The sequence below is a fragment of the Panthera leo genome, chromosome A1, assembly GCF_018350215.1.
Source record: "Panthera leo isolate Ple1 chromosome A1, P.leo_Ple1_pat1.1, whole genome shotgun sequence".
NCBI lineage: Eukaryota > Metazoa > Chordata > Mammalia > Carnivora > Felidae > Panthera > Panthera leo.
In genome coordinates this window covers 3,806,534-3,821,235 of record NC_056679.1, presented here as the reverse complement: position 1 = coordinate 3,821,235, position 14,702 = coordinate 3,806,534, and the positions used below count along the sequence as shown (strand labels likewise).

Genomic DNA, 14,702 nt, shown 5'->3' with positions numbered 1-14,702 from the left:
CTCAGACCAGGTGATTCAAGCAGTATAGATTTGGGGATTAAAGTCAGAGTACCAGGCTGGCCAACAGGAGGAGTCTACATTAAATCAGTCAGTCCATATTGTTTTATACAACTCACAGCTGGGAAGTGTCCTAGAGATCAGATGCTTTTGCTACCACTCACCTGGACATTTGGAAACGAAGAGAAGTCAATGTTATACCACCACACTGACATCTCAGAGAATTTGGGGAAACGACTTTAAGGACACACATTATTTATCCAAGTGCGTTTGCAAAGAAATTGAGAATTTGTGAGCGAATGTCATGGTCCACTCAGTATCAGAGTCTATGAACAAAATACATAATAGATGAGCACATTTTTGATTCGTAGTTTTGCATCCATCCACCCATCTGCAAATCCTATAGTAATTTTGTGTAATCAACCTAGTACTGAATTTGTGCCGTTTTTTTCTTGGTCATTGCTAATTTCATACACATGTGCGAAAATTATCTTTCATTTCTTCTCGTTTTTTAGGAGCATCAAGTATTTACTGGGTACGTAAATTCTGTACAAGGCACTGTGATACTGGGGATTAAAATAAAACAGAACAAAAACCTCTACTGGCCCCTCAGAAAGTTTCTCTGACGTGAAAAAATATACCAGTAGTACAGACAACTTTGAGAGTTCAGAACGAGGCATGATTAATAGAGAAACTGGAGACTATTTCTCGGAGCGTGTGGGACTCAATCTGGGCCAAGACAGAAAGATAAGAAATCTAACGGGATGACATTTATTTTGTGCTCAACACAGAATAAAGTAAAAAACACTTTGGCCAAAGGATTTCATAATTTCGTGCCACATTTAAACCAAGCATTTAAGTATAATAAATAGCAAACAACTGAAAATAGAACTACCCTACGACCCAGCAATTGCACTACTAGGAATTTATCCAAAGGACACAGCAGTGTTGATCCATAGGGGCACATGCACCCCAGTGTTTACAGCAGCACTATCAACAATAGCCAAATTATGGAAAGAGCCCAAATGTCCACCAACTGATGAATGGATAAAGAGGATGTGGTTTAGGGGTCCCTGGGTGGCTCAGTCGGTTGAGTGTCCAACTTTGGCTCAGGTCATGATCTCATGGTTTGTGAGCTCGAGCCCCACGTCAGGCTCTGTGCTGATGGCTCAGAGCCTGGAGCCGGCTTCGGATTCTGTGTCTATTCTCTCTCTGCCCCTCCCCTGCTTGCTCTCTGTCTCTCTCTCAAAAATAATAAATATTAAAATTTAAAAAAGAGATTTATATATACAATGGAATACTATCTGGCAATGAGAAAGCATGAAATCTCGCCATTTGTAACAACGTGGATGGAACCGGAGGGTATTATGCTAAGTGAAATTAGGCAGGCAAAAAAGACAGAGGTCATATGTTTTCACTCATATGCGGAATTTGAGAAACTTAATGAAGACCGTGGGGGAGGGGAAGGGGAAAAAATAGTTTCAAACGGAGAGGGAGGCAAACCACAGGAGACCCTTAAATACAAAAAACAAACTAAGGTTTGATGGGGGGTGGGGGAGAGGGGAAAGTGGGTGAGGAGGGCACTTGTTGGGATGAGCACTGGGCGCTGTTTGTAAGCGATGAATCATGGGAATCTACCCCCAAAGCCAAGAGCACACCGTATACATTGTATGTCAGCTGACTTGACAATAAATTATATTGAAACACACACACACACACACACACACACACACATACTTGCAAACAGTACTGTGTGTGTGTGCACCATCAGAAAATCACAGATGAACATAATCCTAATTAAAACCAAGATTCTTATCCAGTCTGGCTCCTAAGCTAATGTTCTTTCCATCTTCCAGTACTGGTAAAAATTGGGCTTTTGTTCTTTTTTAAACAAGTATCACTTCAAGAAGTGAGTGAGACTAGGTTGGTTTATTAATTACAAGATATTCTCTTCATTAGCATTCATGAGAAAAAACAAACTATTTGCCCAAAGGCATGATCAGTCTTACATCATTAGTGGAAAAGGGAAGCATGTGGATACATTTGCATCTAGAGCACATTCACTGTGCTGGAATACCCCCCATGACGGGAACGTGGATCTGGTGCCCGGGGTAAGCGGATGACTGACTGCCACCAGGCGTGGCAAGAACCTAAGGCTTGTGAGACTGGGTGCTTTTGCTTTCTTTATTTCCCAATCGTTAAAATATGCTTGAGTCACTCATGGAAAAATTAGAATAAAAAGGAAAACTGAAGGAATATCCTTGAGATAAAAATGAAAACTACAGTGTTATGCATATCTCTAGACACCGGTGACAATGGGATTTGTGTCACTGTGGTATCAGTGAAATTCCTGTGTAGTTGGACCAGCTCTAGGTGTATCTCCCTCCCCTCCACCCCGGCTCACTAATAGCTTGTCTTCTTAGAAAGAAAATGCCATTAAGTTAGTACGCGTTCTTACTGTCTGTGACCTCTGGATCAATCCCACTGGATTATGACTAAGACACGAATCAAACATTTCAATTTGCTTTTTAGACTGGTAAGCACCGATGTCGTGTAATTCTTCTTAGAGAGCTATAAATAATTTGAGAAAATGTCAAGGTGCTGCTTGAAAATGCCACCGCGTCATGGTTTTCTTTTAATCCGAATTTCCGTTGGTGTGAAAAATGAGTGGGAAAGAGGGAGGCGGTGTTAGGAGCCAATATGGGCTCCCTGACGATGGAATGACCAGGAGGCCAGGCTCCGGAAGGCAGGGATGGAAACAGGAGGCCACCTGCTCTCGCCCCACGAGCACGGGTCTCTGTAAAGGCAGGTGGGAGTCAGAGGGTAAAACTCTGTGAGGTGGAGGGAGATGTCCAGCATGGTAGACAGGCACAGCGAAGAAGTGGAAATCTCTTCCACGATCTATGGGCCAGATGAGACGTCACTGCCTTCACCCTTACACCTGCTGTCTTCCTGTGGGCAGAGACCACACTGCTTTTGGCAAACAAAGGGCCAGGCTGAGCACAACGTCACCTGCAGACCTGGTAGGCCCCGGGGGACCTGTGGGTGCCTGCCCCCCCCCCCCAGTGATTTCCGTGGGCAAAGTCTTGTCACTGAACAGAGGCATCTTAAAATATACTGTCGTGACAATAAATTTCATATATTAAAAAAAAATGAAAATAAAAATAAATTAATTAAAAAATATATATACTGTCGTATCAGTAACTGAATATATGATAGAAATTCTTTTTTCCACTCAGCTACTGCAGTAAGTAAGATATATATTTTAAACACTTATTTATGTTTAGAGAGAGAGAGAAAGCAAGCATGCACAGGGCAGGGGCAGAGAGAGAGAGAGAGAGAGAGAATCCTAACGCTGCCTGCACAGAGCCCGACATGGGGCTTGATCTTATAACCTTGGGATCGTGACCTGAGCCAAAACCAAGGGTCAGACGCTGAACTGACTGAGCCACCCAGGTGCCCAGTAAGATATTTTTAAATAAAATCTCTGCCCAATTCTAATGAAACATTTGTCAAATATTGAAATACTCTAGCAGAAAGTATTTTCGGACAAGCAACTTTTGTTTTGACTGAACTTGATCTCTTCAATAAATGAGCAAGGCCTGACACAGATAAGAATTCTTTCCATCTCAACAGCTTATGCGTTATCTTTTCTTTTTGAATGAATTCTATTTGATAAACGCTATTCGACGTATTTGCTAGTAAGACCAGGGCTGAGATACGGGTAATGAGTCAACTGCTCTTTAGACAAAGTGCGATGTCTTGCTCTGCATGATCTCATTCAGGCGTATTCCTCCTTTTGTTTTCATTCCATCAGTTAAGGAACAGAATGCTTCTACATTACGACACATCTCAGCATCAACCATTAAGAATGACAGGATATAGGAAACAACATGAAATCTGGACAAATGACACCACGTAAGTAACACTGTATTACCTGAAAGTAATCTGAACTCTAGATGACCGTAAGGTAATGTGTTCCCAAACCTGGTCTACAACCTGGACTCGGGTCCCTGGAAGAACCCTGGGCCCCACTCTAGACGCCATTAACCAGCATCTTTTGGGAAGTGGCTTCACAAGATCTATTTCTAGTAACCTTTCCAGGAACTGTCATGCACACTGAGCGGGACAGCCCTCACTCCCGTGTGATGTTACCCTCCAGCCTCCTCCCTAATCTGCACTTTAGCAACCGGATTATCCTGCTCTTCGATCGCCTTTGCCTATTCTGGGTTGCCTTGGCTCCTTCTCTATTCCCTTGCTAAAAATACAGAACGACAATTTAATTGAAGGAAGTAAGGAAAATACTCTCATTCAGTCATTCGATCAGTTATGTATTCAAGAAATATTTAGGGGGTGTTGATTTTATGCTAGATGCTAGATGTTGAGTCTACTGGGCTTAACGGACACGATCCTAGTGGGTGAGAAGACATTAAACCACAGAAAGGTATACAAATTCAAATTACGATGTGTGCTATGACGGGGGAAACAAATCGGAGTCCTAGAAAATAGAAGGATAGGAGGACCCTGTCTTAGCCTGTGGATGGGGATGGTCAAGGAACATCCCTTTGAGCTGAGTCCCAGTCAACATCCCTTTGAGCTGAGACTGTGTGTGTGTGTGTGTGTGTGTGTGCGCGTGTCGCTGTTCTAGGTAGAGGGAATAACGTGTGCAGAAGCACTGAGTCGAAAGAGAACTATCCGCAGAATTTTAAGAGCTAATGTGGTTTTGGGCCCAATGGGAAGGGAATCCACTCATTGATTTTCCATAACAGGACTGGAGGTACACAATGGAGTCATCTCCTCATCTCAGACGGCTCCAGACAGAGCTTTTAAAACAGCTGAAGAGGCAGGCTGGGGTAACCAGGGTCAGGGATCACCAGGTCTCCAAGGTGGCTGGATGGGCTCCCCTTTCCTGCACATTTCTGGTCCCCCAATTTCTAACTTACATCCTGACTGATTTCCCCTCTCTGGCAGTCTGAAAAGTCAACATTGGGCCACTGAAGTGGGGTACACAGGAGGGCCCTGCCATCAGAGAAACACTTTGGCCCCTCTCTGCACCCCAGGCCAGGAGGAGCGCCCTGCAGGGCTGGTGAGTCGAGAGAAGAAGTCCACTGGCTCTGCTCCTCTGTCCCTGAGGATCTACCTGCCCTGAGACTTCCAGTTTGCTGTCCGTACAGTAAGGCAGATCGGAAGTGTGGCACAGTGGTCAGGTCCCTGCCCTTGGAGGGGTGTCTGAAGTTTCCCATGCTATCTGTGACTTGCTGGGCAACTCCTCTAATTCTGAGGGACGAGATGTTTGGGCAGGTCCAAACTGTACCCTCCACTTGGCTTTTATCAGGAATACAGATGTTATTTTGAGCTGTCCCTACCTGACTCCTTTTTCTCCTTTTCACTGGTTCTGAACTTGGCTGGGGAAAAAGTGGTATTTCCTGGGTCCCCTAAGATCCCACTAGGGCTCCTTGGGACACGGTGTGAGGACCCCAAATCCAAGGACACCGTCTTCATAGTACTTATTACCTTCTAACTGGGTGCAGAAGACCTCTGACGACCTGGCTTAGGTGTTCCTGATTTTCATGGAAACTGGTATTTGTTAAGTACGCCTATCGTTGAAATCACCAAAATAAAATATATAATGGTGTAGTCAAAGTCATATTCATAGGGTAATTGTGAGGATGAACTGAGTTAATGGGAATAAATGGACTGTGCAATCTGTGTGCATCAGTTAGGAGTTATTAAAATAAAAAAGAGACTGTTAAATATAAGCTCTTTTCACGATAATAATATACCGATACATACATTCTATGATTTCCTCGATTATAATGAAATAATCAATCTATCCTAATAATGCATATAAGAACATTTTTGTTATTAAAGTGAAAAACTGAGGATACATAATAAAATATTTTCAAAAAGAAATAAATTTACTTGCTGAATAAAGAATTTCTCACGTAGTAAATGGTTAAAAGGCACAGTATCAGATTAGGCTCAAATATTCTTATCTTTTTCTTATGTCCTCAGTTACTTAAGATATATCAATGTCCAGCAACACAAAGAGTCAAAAATTAAATATGTCTTCAATAAGAAGTGGTTACGAATATAAATCATCAGGAAAATTCATTTAGGTACTTTCAGAGTTTTCTCTCGGTTTTCTTTCTGGTTGTCAATATCTAGCAAAAGAGAAATGAAACACTCTGAATCGTGGATAACACTGTATTCACTGTCTACTGCTATGTAACAAACTATCGGGAATGTAGCAGCTTAAAACACTGTGTGTTTCTTCTGTCTCAGTTTCCCTGGGTCAGGATTCTGGGCGCTGCTCAGGGTCTCACACAATCGCGGCTGAGGGATCAGCTAGGCGGGGTTCCTTTCTGGACTTGGGGTTCCCCTCCAAGCTGTGGGGTTGTTGGTAGCATTCAGTTCCTTGCAGGAGAGGGAACAAGGTCTCCATGCTGCCAGGGGCCACTCTCAGCCCCTAGTGGCTGCCCCTCCTCCTCGCCACGGGGCCCCTCACAGACCCTCTCAACATGCCAGCTCAGGCCTTCAAGGCCAGCGGGAGAATCTCTCACGAGAGGGCTGTCTTTTAAGGCCATTCACCTGATTGAGTCAGGCCTCCCCAGGATAATGTCTCTCCTCACTAACTCAAAATCACTGATTTGGGCCATTAATCGTATCTGCAAAGTGCCGTCACCTTTGCTACATAATGTGACTTAATTCCACCACTTCTGCCATATTCAATTGAAATCACAGGTCCTAGAAGCAAATCACAGGTCCTGCCCACGGTCAAGGGGAGGGGATTATACAGAACACGACACCAGGGCTGGAGGTCATGGGAGCCTTCTTACAATTCTGCCCACCACAAGCATAAACCAGGTAGTTTGAAAAAAAAAAAAAAAAAAGATATTTAACCATATAAAGCCATGGTAGGGATTGTCTTCATTAGCTTTTCATACATAATCGAACACAGTCTAGATTGCCATGGAGCCGGTGTGCCATGTTCAACATTCACTACCCATCCAAAGCAAGGAAAGCAAGATCACGAGTCTTGATCCGCCAAAATGAGACAATAGTACTTATTGAAAATCCACGAGGAAAGCACCTGAGAAAGCATCATCAAAGTTTACATCAGGAAGGACTTAGGTATCATCCAGTATTCATCAAGTATTTTAGAGATGAAGAAAACAAGTCATTGAGAGAACAACGTATTCAAGTTTTCATATGTAGTGAGCGCCGGTAAATTTTCTTCAGATTTTAAGAGTTTATAAAATGCCATAATTAACAAATGGAGGCGTTAGAAAATATCACTAAAGGGACGCCTGAGTGGCTCAGTTAAGCATCCAGACTTCGGTTCAGGTCATGATGTAACGGTTTGTGAGTTCGAGCCCCGCGTCGGGCTCTGTGCTGACAGCTCGGAGCCTGGAGCCTGCTTCGGATTCTGTGTCTCCCCCTCTCTCTCTGTCCCTCCCCTGCTCACTCTCTGTCTCTGTCTCTCTCTCAAAAATCAACCTTAAAAATTTTTTTTAAAGAAAAAGTTCTTTTAGACATGACTCCCAAAGCAAGGGAAACAAAAGCAAAACTATTGGGACTTCATCAAAATAAGGGGTTAATATCCAAGGTATGTAAATAACTTATGCAACTCAACACTGAAAAACAAACAATCCGATTACAAAATGGGCAGAAGAGACGAGCAGACGTTTTTCTAAAGAAGACATCCAGATGGCCGACAGACACATGAAAAGATGCTCAACGTCACTCCTCAGCAGGGAAATACAAATCAAAACCACAGTGAGATACTACCTCACACCTATCAGAGTGGCTAAAATGAACAACTCAGGAAACAGCAGATGTTGGCGAGGGTGTGGAAAAAGGGGAACCCTTTTGCGCTGTTGGTGGGAATGTAAAATCGTGCAGCCCCTGTGGAAAACAGTATGGAGTTTCCTCAAAAAATTGGAAACAGAACCACCATACGATCTAGCAATTCCAGTACTGGGTGTTCACCCAAAGAAAAGGAAAACGCTAATTTGAAAAGGTATATGTGCCCCTACATTCATTGCAGCATTATTTATAATAGTCAAGATATGGAAGCAGCCCAAGGGTCCACTGATGGATGAAAGAGCAAAGAAGATGTGGTACATACAAGGGAATATTATTCAGCATAAAAAAGAACGGGATCTTGTCATTTGCAACAACATGGATGAATCTAGAGGGTATCACGCTAAGTGAAATAAGTCAGTCAGAGAAAGACAAATACCATACAGTATCACGCATACGTGCAATTTAAGAAACAAAACAAACGAACAAAGAAAAACAGAAACTAACCGAAAACTAGGCTCTTAACTACAGAGAACAAACAGACGGTTACCGGAGGGGAGGTGGGCAGGGGGATGGGTGTAATGGAGGAAGGGGATCCAGAACACATTCAATGCGATGAGCACTGCGTAATGTGTATAACTGTTGAGTCTGCAAAGGGCCTTACAGGTTACTTACAGCTTACTATATTGTAATCTGAAACTAATATAACACAGTATGTTACTTATACTGGAATTAAAAAAATAATAATTAAATAATAATTTTTTAAAAACACAAAAAACTGTCACCTACCAACCTGGAGAAGCCTGCCTCTTTCTTTGGTCTCCCCCTGCCTTCGTGTTTGGGGGCCAATTTCAGATTCACCTGGGTAGCTCCTGAGAGGGTCAAGAACCAATATAGAACTGTAAGCTTAATTCTGATATTCGATACTACAGTTCTGCTCTGATTGTTTATATCCTTTTTTACCCCCAAATAAAAAGTACCTAAAGAAATTTAACTTTCAGGGTTAGTGTGTTTTTTTTTTTTCTTTTTTTTTTTTTTTAATTTTTTTTTTTCAACGTTTTTTATTTATTTTTGGGACAGAGAGAGACAGAGCATGAACGGGGGAGGGGCAGAGAGAGAGGGAGACACAGAATCGGAAGCAGGCTCCAGGCTCCGAGCCATCAGCCCAGAGCCTGACGCGGGGCTCGAACTCACAGACCGCGAGATCGTGACCTGGCTGAAGTCGGACGCTTAACCGACTGCGCCACCCAGGCGCCCCTTTTTTTTCTTTTTAAGCTTGGATTCTTTCATCTTATCTTGTTAAAATTACATTCATTGAATGCACTAAAATATTTTCTACACAAATAAATAAATAACCATAAAGGTTTAAAAAAATCCATGCGGGCCATTAAAAATTAAAGATGCCTTATTTTGACATACTTACTGATAAGACTCATGGATGTCATCTTATAACCATGCACACTAGAACTAAAACTAATATTGTATATTAGTTTTATGGAAAGAAAGTATAAAAAGGAAAAACGGAATTAGCCACTTTATTGCACTGATTTCTTTTAATGTCCACATTCCTAACTGATTTAGTTATGATCGTGGCCAACACAAAATATTCTAGAACCTTTATGGTTAGCATCAGTTGCTACAATGTCCTAATATTACTTTATATTCAACAGATGTCATACGTGGCAATTATGTAAAATTCTCCTACACGAAGTTACAGTGCTAAGAGTGGAACCCATTGGTGAGATACTCACCATCTGGGGTGTTTGTGATGCGTGTCGGGCACATAAAGGCTGTTAAAGGCTTGGTTTCACGGAGTTCAGATTAGTTCCCTTGTCAACACTTAACTTCTGTTTAATGTCTCGATATTCTTTGACATCCTTGTGTTTTCATTTTGTAATGTTTTACTTGTCTTCCCCCATAATTTGATCTTGGCATTCTTAAATATATTACCCATAGTTGATTTTACTGTTTTCTATAGAGAAATATTAAAGTATGAAGAGTGGACAAGGGGACTGGAATGATCGTATGTGTAAGATAATAAACCTTCCATTGCTACCCACTGGGGATCTAAGCAGAGAAAGTCTTCTAAACTTTGTTAATTTGGGAAGTTATGGTTTTCAGTCTATCAAGACTAATGACTGTGTAGGTGACTGCATTCAGGCAGAGAATTAGAAACTAGCTGTTGCATGTTAAAAATTCTATAGCTTTCTGCAAATGTTGAGAGCTCTAGCTGATTTTATCATTTTGGTGCCAAAGCTCATGAAAGGGTTCTTTTATAGTCCTGTTACTTCCTTGGCATGTATGTATTCAAGGAAGGATATTAGTTTACAGATGAATAAAATAAAAACAAAACTGCAATCTTCTCTACAGAGAAATCTTTCAAACTAGGAAAAAAATGAAAGGATAAATTAACTTATAGTATGTAGGGAGTATTTCCAAAGCAAGGGATTAAGCTCACCCACAGATGAGAACTATATCATTTACAGCATCTCACTTTGAGGAGAATGACCTAAAGTCTACCCATCGTCTTTCGGTCAAACCCTGGCACTTTCTGCAGAATAATCTTTTTGTGCATCTTGCCTTTTGATCCATGAACGTGTGTTTGTTCACCTTATTTTGTTGAAAGGCAGCACTGAAGCACCCTGAATTAGCAACAGGTTCCTGAATGTCGAAGAAAATGCCATGCGTGCTGACCGTATCTCGCGAGAAAGTGCGGGCTAGGAACAGGGGCAGCAATGGCAAGGAAACATTTGCTGGTCTCTGGGGTTAGCCATCCTAACTCGAAGTGGACTCAGTTGCTGGCACAATTTGGGTTAATGTAATCAAAATCTATAACGCCCAAAACTTGTTTTCAGTGCTACAATATAAGGCAAGAGCACAAAGTAGATACACTGTCACTTTACATTCACATACAGTCTATAAAATTAATTCACACACATTTCTAATATAATGCACACCTTTATTCATTCAGGATATATTTACTGAGTGGTAAGCATGTGCCAAGATGATTGACAGAACTCACGGTCCCTGATGCCAAGGGACTATTAAAATCTGGCCTCCCTAGTAAATTCTCTCTCCACATTCCGCATAACTGAAGGGCGCACTGCATGTGAGTGGAGGGCCCTCTAGTCAGGAGGCATCCGAGAGATCCCAGTTTATCATCTGAGGACTCCAACCTCAGCTAACTGTCCCCAAAATATTAAAATAAAAAATTTAAATTTAGAGGGGGTCCTGGCTGGCTCAGTCGGTTAAGCATCTGACTTCGGCTCAGGTCTTGATCTCATGGTCCGTGAGTTCGAGCCCCGCGTCGGGCTCTGGGCTGACAGCTTGGAGCCTGGAGCCTGCTTCGGATTCTGTGTCTCCCTCTCTCTCTGCCTCTCCCCCGACTCGTGCTCTGTCTCTCTCTTTCTCTCTCAAAAACAAACATTAAAAAATTTAATTTATAGATAAAATGAAGATGATGTACGACACATTAATAAAGGTGTCCAATGGAACAAAATACTATTGTGATAGCGTAAAAATATTGTTTTTGTAAATTTTAAAGAAGAAATGACTACTTCTGTTTGGCTAATTTAAATATATTTAGGTATTTTTAATGGTTAAATATAATTTATAATAACAATGTATAATGTTTATATTAAATAACATATTTTAAGGCATTTAAAAAAATTTTTTTAATGTTTATTTATTTTTGAGACAGAGAGAGACAGAGCATGAACGGGGGGGGTCAGAGAGAGGGAGACACAGAATCTGAAACGGGCTCCAGGCTCTGAGCGGTCAGCACAGAGCCCGACGCGGGGCTCGAACTCACGGACCGCGAGATCATGACCTGAGCCGAAGTCAGACGCTCAACCGACTGAGCCACCCAGGCGCCCCTTAAGGCATATTTTGATTGGGTTGGTATATTACTTCTTTGAATACATGAAAATGTAAATATTTATTCAAGTCAACGAAATAAATAATGTGCCTACTGGCCACAGAGCAGTGGCAGGAAGGAAATACTTGCCTAGAAAGAGAAAGAGAGTCGTCAGTGGAAGGCATTTCACACTGCAAGCTACAACGACTGTTCTTGGAGACAGTCCTTGCCTGGATCACACCTTCAAGATGCATGCGAGGAACAGATTCACCTACAGGTGACGGTCATTGCAGTATTTTTGTCACCATGACTATCTAGCAAAAATTAGATATTCTATATTAAATGAATATTTTTTCAAAAAGTACACAGAAATATCATCAGAGCATACAACATTACCCAACAATCTAGAAAACATCAGGATGTGTAAACTAGAATATGAATTCCTTAGGACTGCTGGTATTTCATCTACTAAATGTGTTGCTAAGTGTTGAAGCATGAAGCTGTGCATGAATTTATTAATTTATTGTATTTTAAAGTAAAGTTTTTTTAAACAAATGAGAAGGTAGCATCTGGATGGTTATTATTTATGGATTAATGAGATTAGGAAAACAGGATTCATAAAATTTTACAAATTATTGAATAATCATTACGCAATTTTGACTCAAACCCAAGATTGGCACAATTTTCTCACGTGTAGACATTATGACTAATAAAAAAAAATTGCAACAGAAAAACAAAAAACCCAACACACTATAGTTCATAGTGAAATTAAGAAAACGTAGAGTATGGGGGCGCCTGGGCGGCTCAGTGGGTTCAGCATCCCACTTCAGCTCAGGTCGCGATCTCATGGTTTGTGAGCCGGTGCCCCAAACGGGGCTGGCTGCTGTCAGCGCCGAGCCCACTTCGAATCCTGTGTCCCCCCCCTTCTCTGTCCCTCCCCCGCTTGCGCTCTCTCAAACATAAACATTAAAGAAAGAAACAGGACGAGTATTTTGCCGCGAGACCATCCTGATCCAGATGGAAACAAACATCAAAGACACTAAAGGAGGCTTCTACCAATACAATATGGATAAAGTGATCCGACAAACAGAAGAAGAACATGCTCGCCAGGAAAGGAAGACGATACTTACTGGGGAAAACCACATCACTTTCAGAATCCAAATCGTGAGAGCAAAATTCACAAGGAGGATGATGAGTAAAAGGAGAACAAATAAGTAGAGGCAGCGTTTTCTCCAGCCATAAATGCCAATTTTGTAGACACACGGGTTCTCTGGCCTCTGCACGTGGGTGCCTTCTGTGGCTGTAGTGTACTGTTCACGGACCATCTGCCACGTCGTAGGGGGAAGGTGGGAGATGGGACGGGAGGGGGGGGAGAGGGAGACAGACAGAGAAGGAGAGAGAGAAAGGGAGAGAAGGAGTGAGAGAGGGAGGAGACGAAGGAGGGGGAGAGAGGGAGAGAGAGAAGGAGAGAGAGAAAGGGAGAGAAGGAGTGAGAGAGGAAGGAGAGGAAGGAGGGGGAGAGAGGGAGAGAGAGAAGGAGAGAAAGGGAGAGAAGGAGAGAGGGAGGAGACAAAGGAGGGGGAGAGAGGGAGAGAGAGAAGGAGAGAAAGGGAGAGAAGGAGTGAGAGAGGGAGGAGACGAAGGAGGGGGACAGAGGGAGAGAGCAGAAGGAGAGGAAGGAGGGGGAGAGAGGGAGAGAGACAGAGAAGGAGAGAGAGAAAAGGAGAGAAGGAGTGAGAGAGGGAGGAGACGAAGGAGGGGGAGGGAAGGAGAGAGAGAAGGAGAGAAAGGGAGAGAAGGAGTGAGAGAGGGAGGAGACAAAGGAGGGGGAGAGAGAGGAGAGAAAGGGAGAGAAGGAGTGAGAGAGGGAGGAGACGAAGGAGGGGGACAGAGGGAGAGAGACAGAGAAGGAGAGAGAGAAAGGGAGAGAAGGAGTGAGAGAGGGAGGAGATGAAGGAGGGGGAGAGAGGGAGAGAGAGAAGGAGAGAAAGGGAGAGAAGGAGTGAGAGAGGGAGGAGAGGAAGGAGGGGGAGAGAGGGAGAGAGAGGAAGGAGATGAAGGAGGGGGAGAGAGGGAGAGAGAGGAAGGAGATGAAGGAGGGGGAGAGAGGGAGAGAGGGAAGGAGAGAGAAAAAGGGAGAGAAGGAGTAAGAAAGGGAGGAGACGAAGGAGGGGGAGAGAGGGAGAGAGACAGACAAAAACAGAGAACTTGTTTGTCAATACTGATTTACTAAAAGTCCAACAAAATAACACCTTCTACCCCAATAATAAATTTCTAAAATGAAAATGATTTTTAAAAAGAACTGAACATTACTTTGAAACATGTCACTGTTTCAAGCATGCAAAATAGTTTAGATATGGCAAATCCATCTGAAATCCAGTGGCCATATTTTCAGATTTTAATCAATAAATTCTATATATATATATAGATAGATATAGATATAGACAACTTTCAAAATTCTGCACAGTTAAACTTAGAATGGAAGCATTAACCTAAAATAATCAAGTAATCAAGTTTTTAAAGGACTCAGTGGGTGGAAAATCAAGCTGATACCTGTATGTCTTTTTAAAATCCAATTACTTAGTTGTTAAGTCAAATTATTAAGCCACGTCTTTCTACAGTCGCTAAATTACTCAGAATTAAAAAGGCTCTTGTCAAGATACCCACCACAGTAATTTTTTGCCTATAATAAATTTCCTTGGTATTCACCTACTTCCAAGAACGATCAGCATGTACACGTACATGCAAATGGTTACAAGTACCCGCTGTTTTACGTACGTTCGCGCAAGAGTTTTCATAACCATTTCAACTCCATGACGAGATTTAAGAAAATAGCCATTATTCCGCTTTCCACACTTTCCACTTTTGCTTTTAATTTATGAAGGGAAGAGGACAGATAATGAAGACCTTCCTGACTGTACATGCGGTAAAACGACGAATCAGAACAGAAAATCTTCTCCTCTGGGATTTTGTTTCTTCTTCATGCAACGGTCTTACGTTTATTTTTAGGGATGGTTTGGAGGTGTCCTTATTCAAGTAAGTC

The 14,702-nt window shown here is 42.2% G+C and overlaps 1 protein-coding gene across 6 annotated transcripts in view; it reads right to left on the bottom strand.

The window, feature by feature from the left end:
• Nucleotides 1-14,702, bottom strand: part of SGCG (sarcoglycan gamma) — a 164,698-nt gene that overhangs the window by 100,321 nt on the left and 49,675 nt on the right. For all 6 annotated transcript variants that reach the window (XR_006200185.1, XR_006200204.1, XR_006200174.1 and 3 more), the window contains exon 2: nucleotides 12,790-12,984. Coding sequence is in view for 3 of the 6 variants with exons in the window: in XM_042930282.1 (XP_042786216.1) it covers nucleotides 12,790-12,984 (195 nt within the window). In the remaining 3 variants the exon portion in view is untranslated. The remainder of the gene's footprint in view (nucleotides 1-12,789; nucleotides 12,985-14,702) is intronic.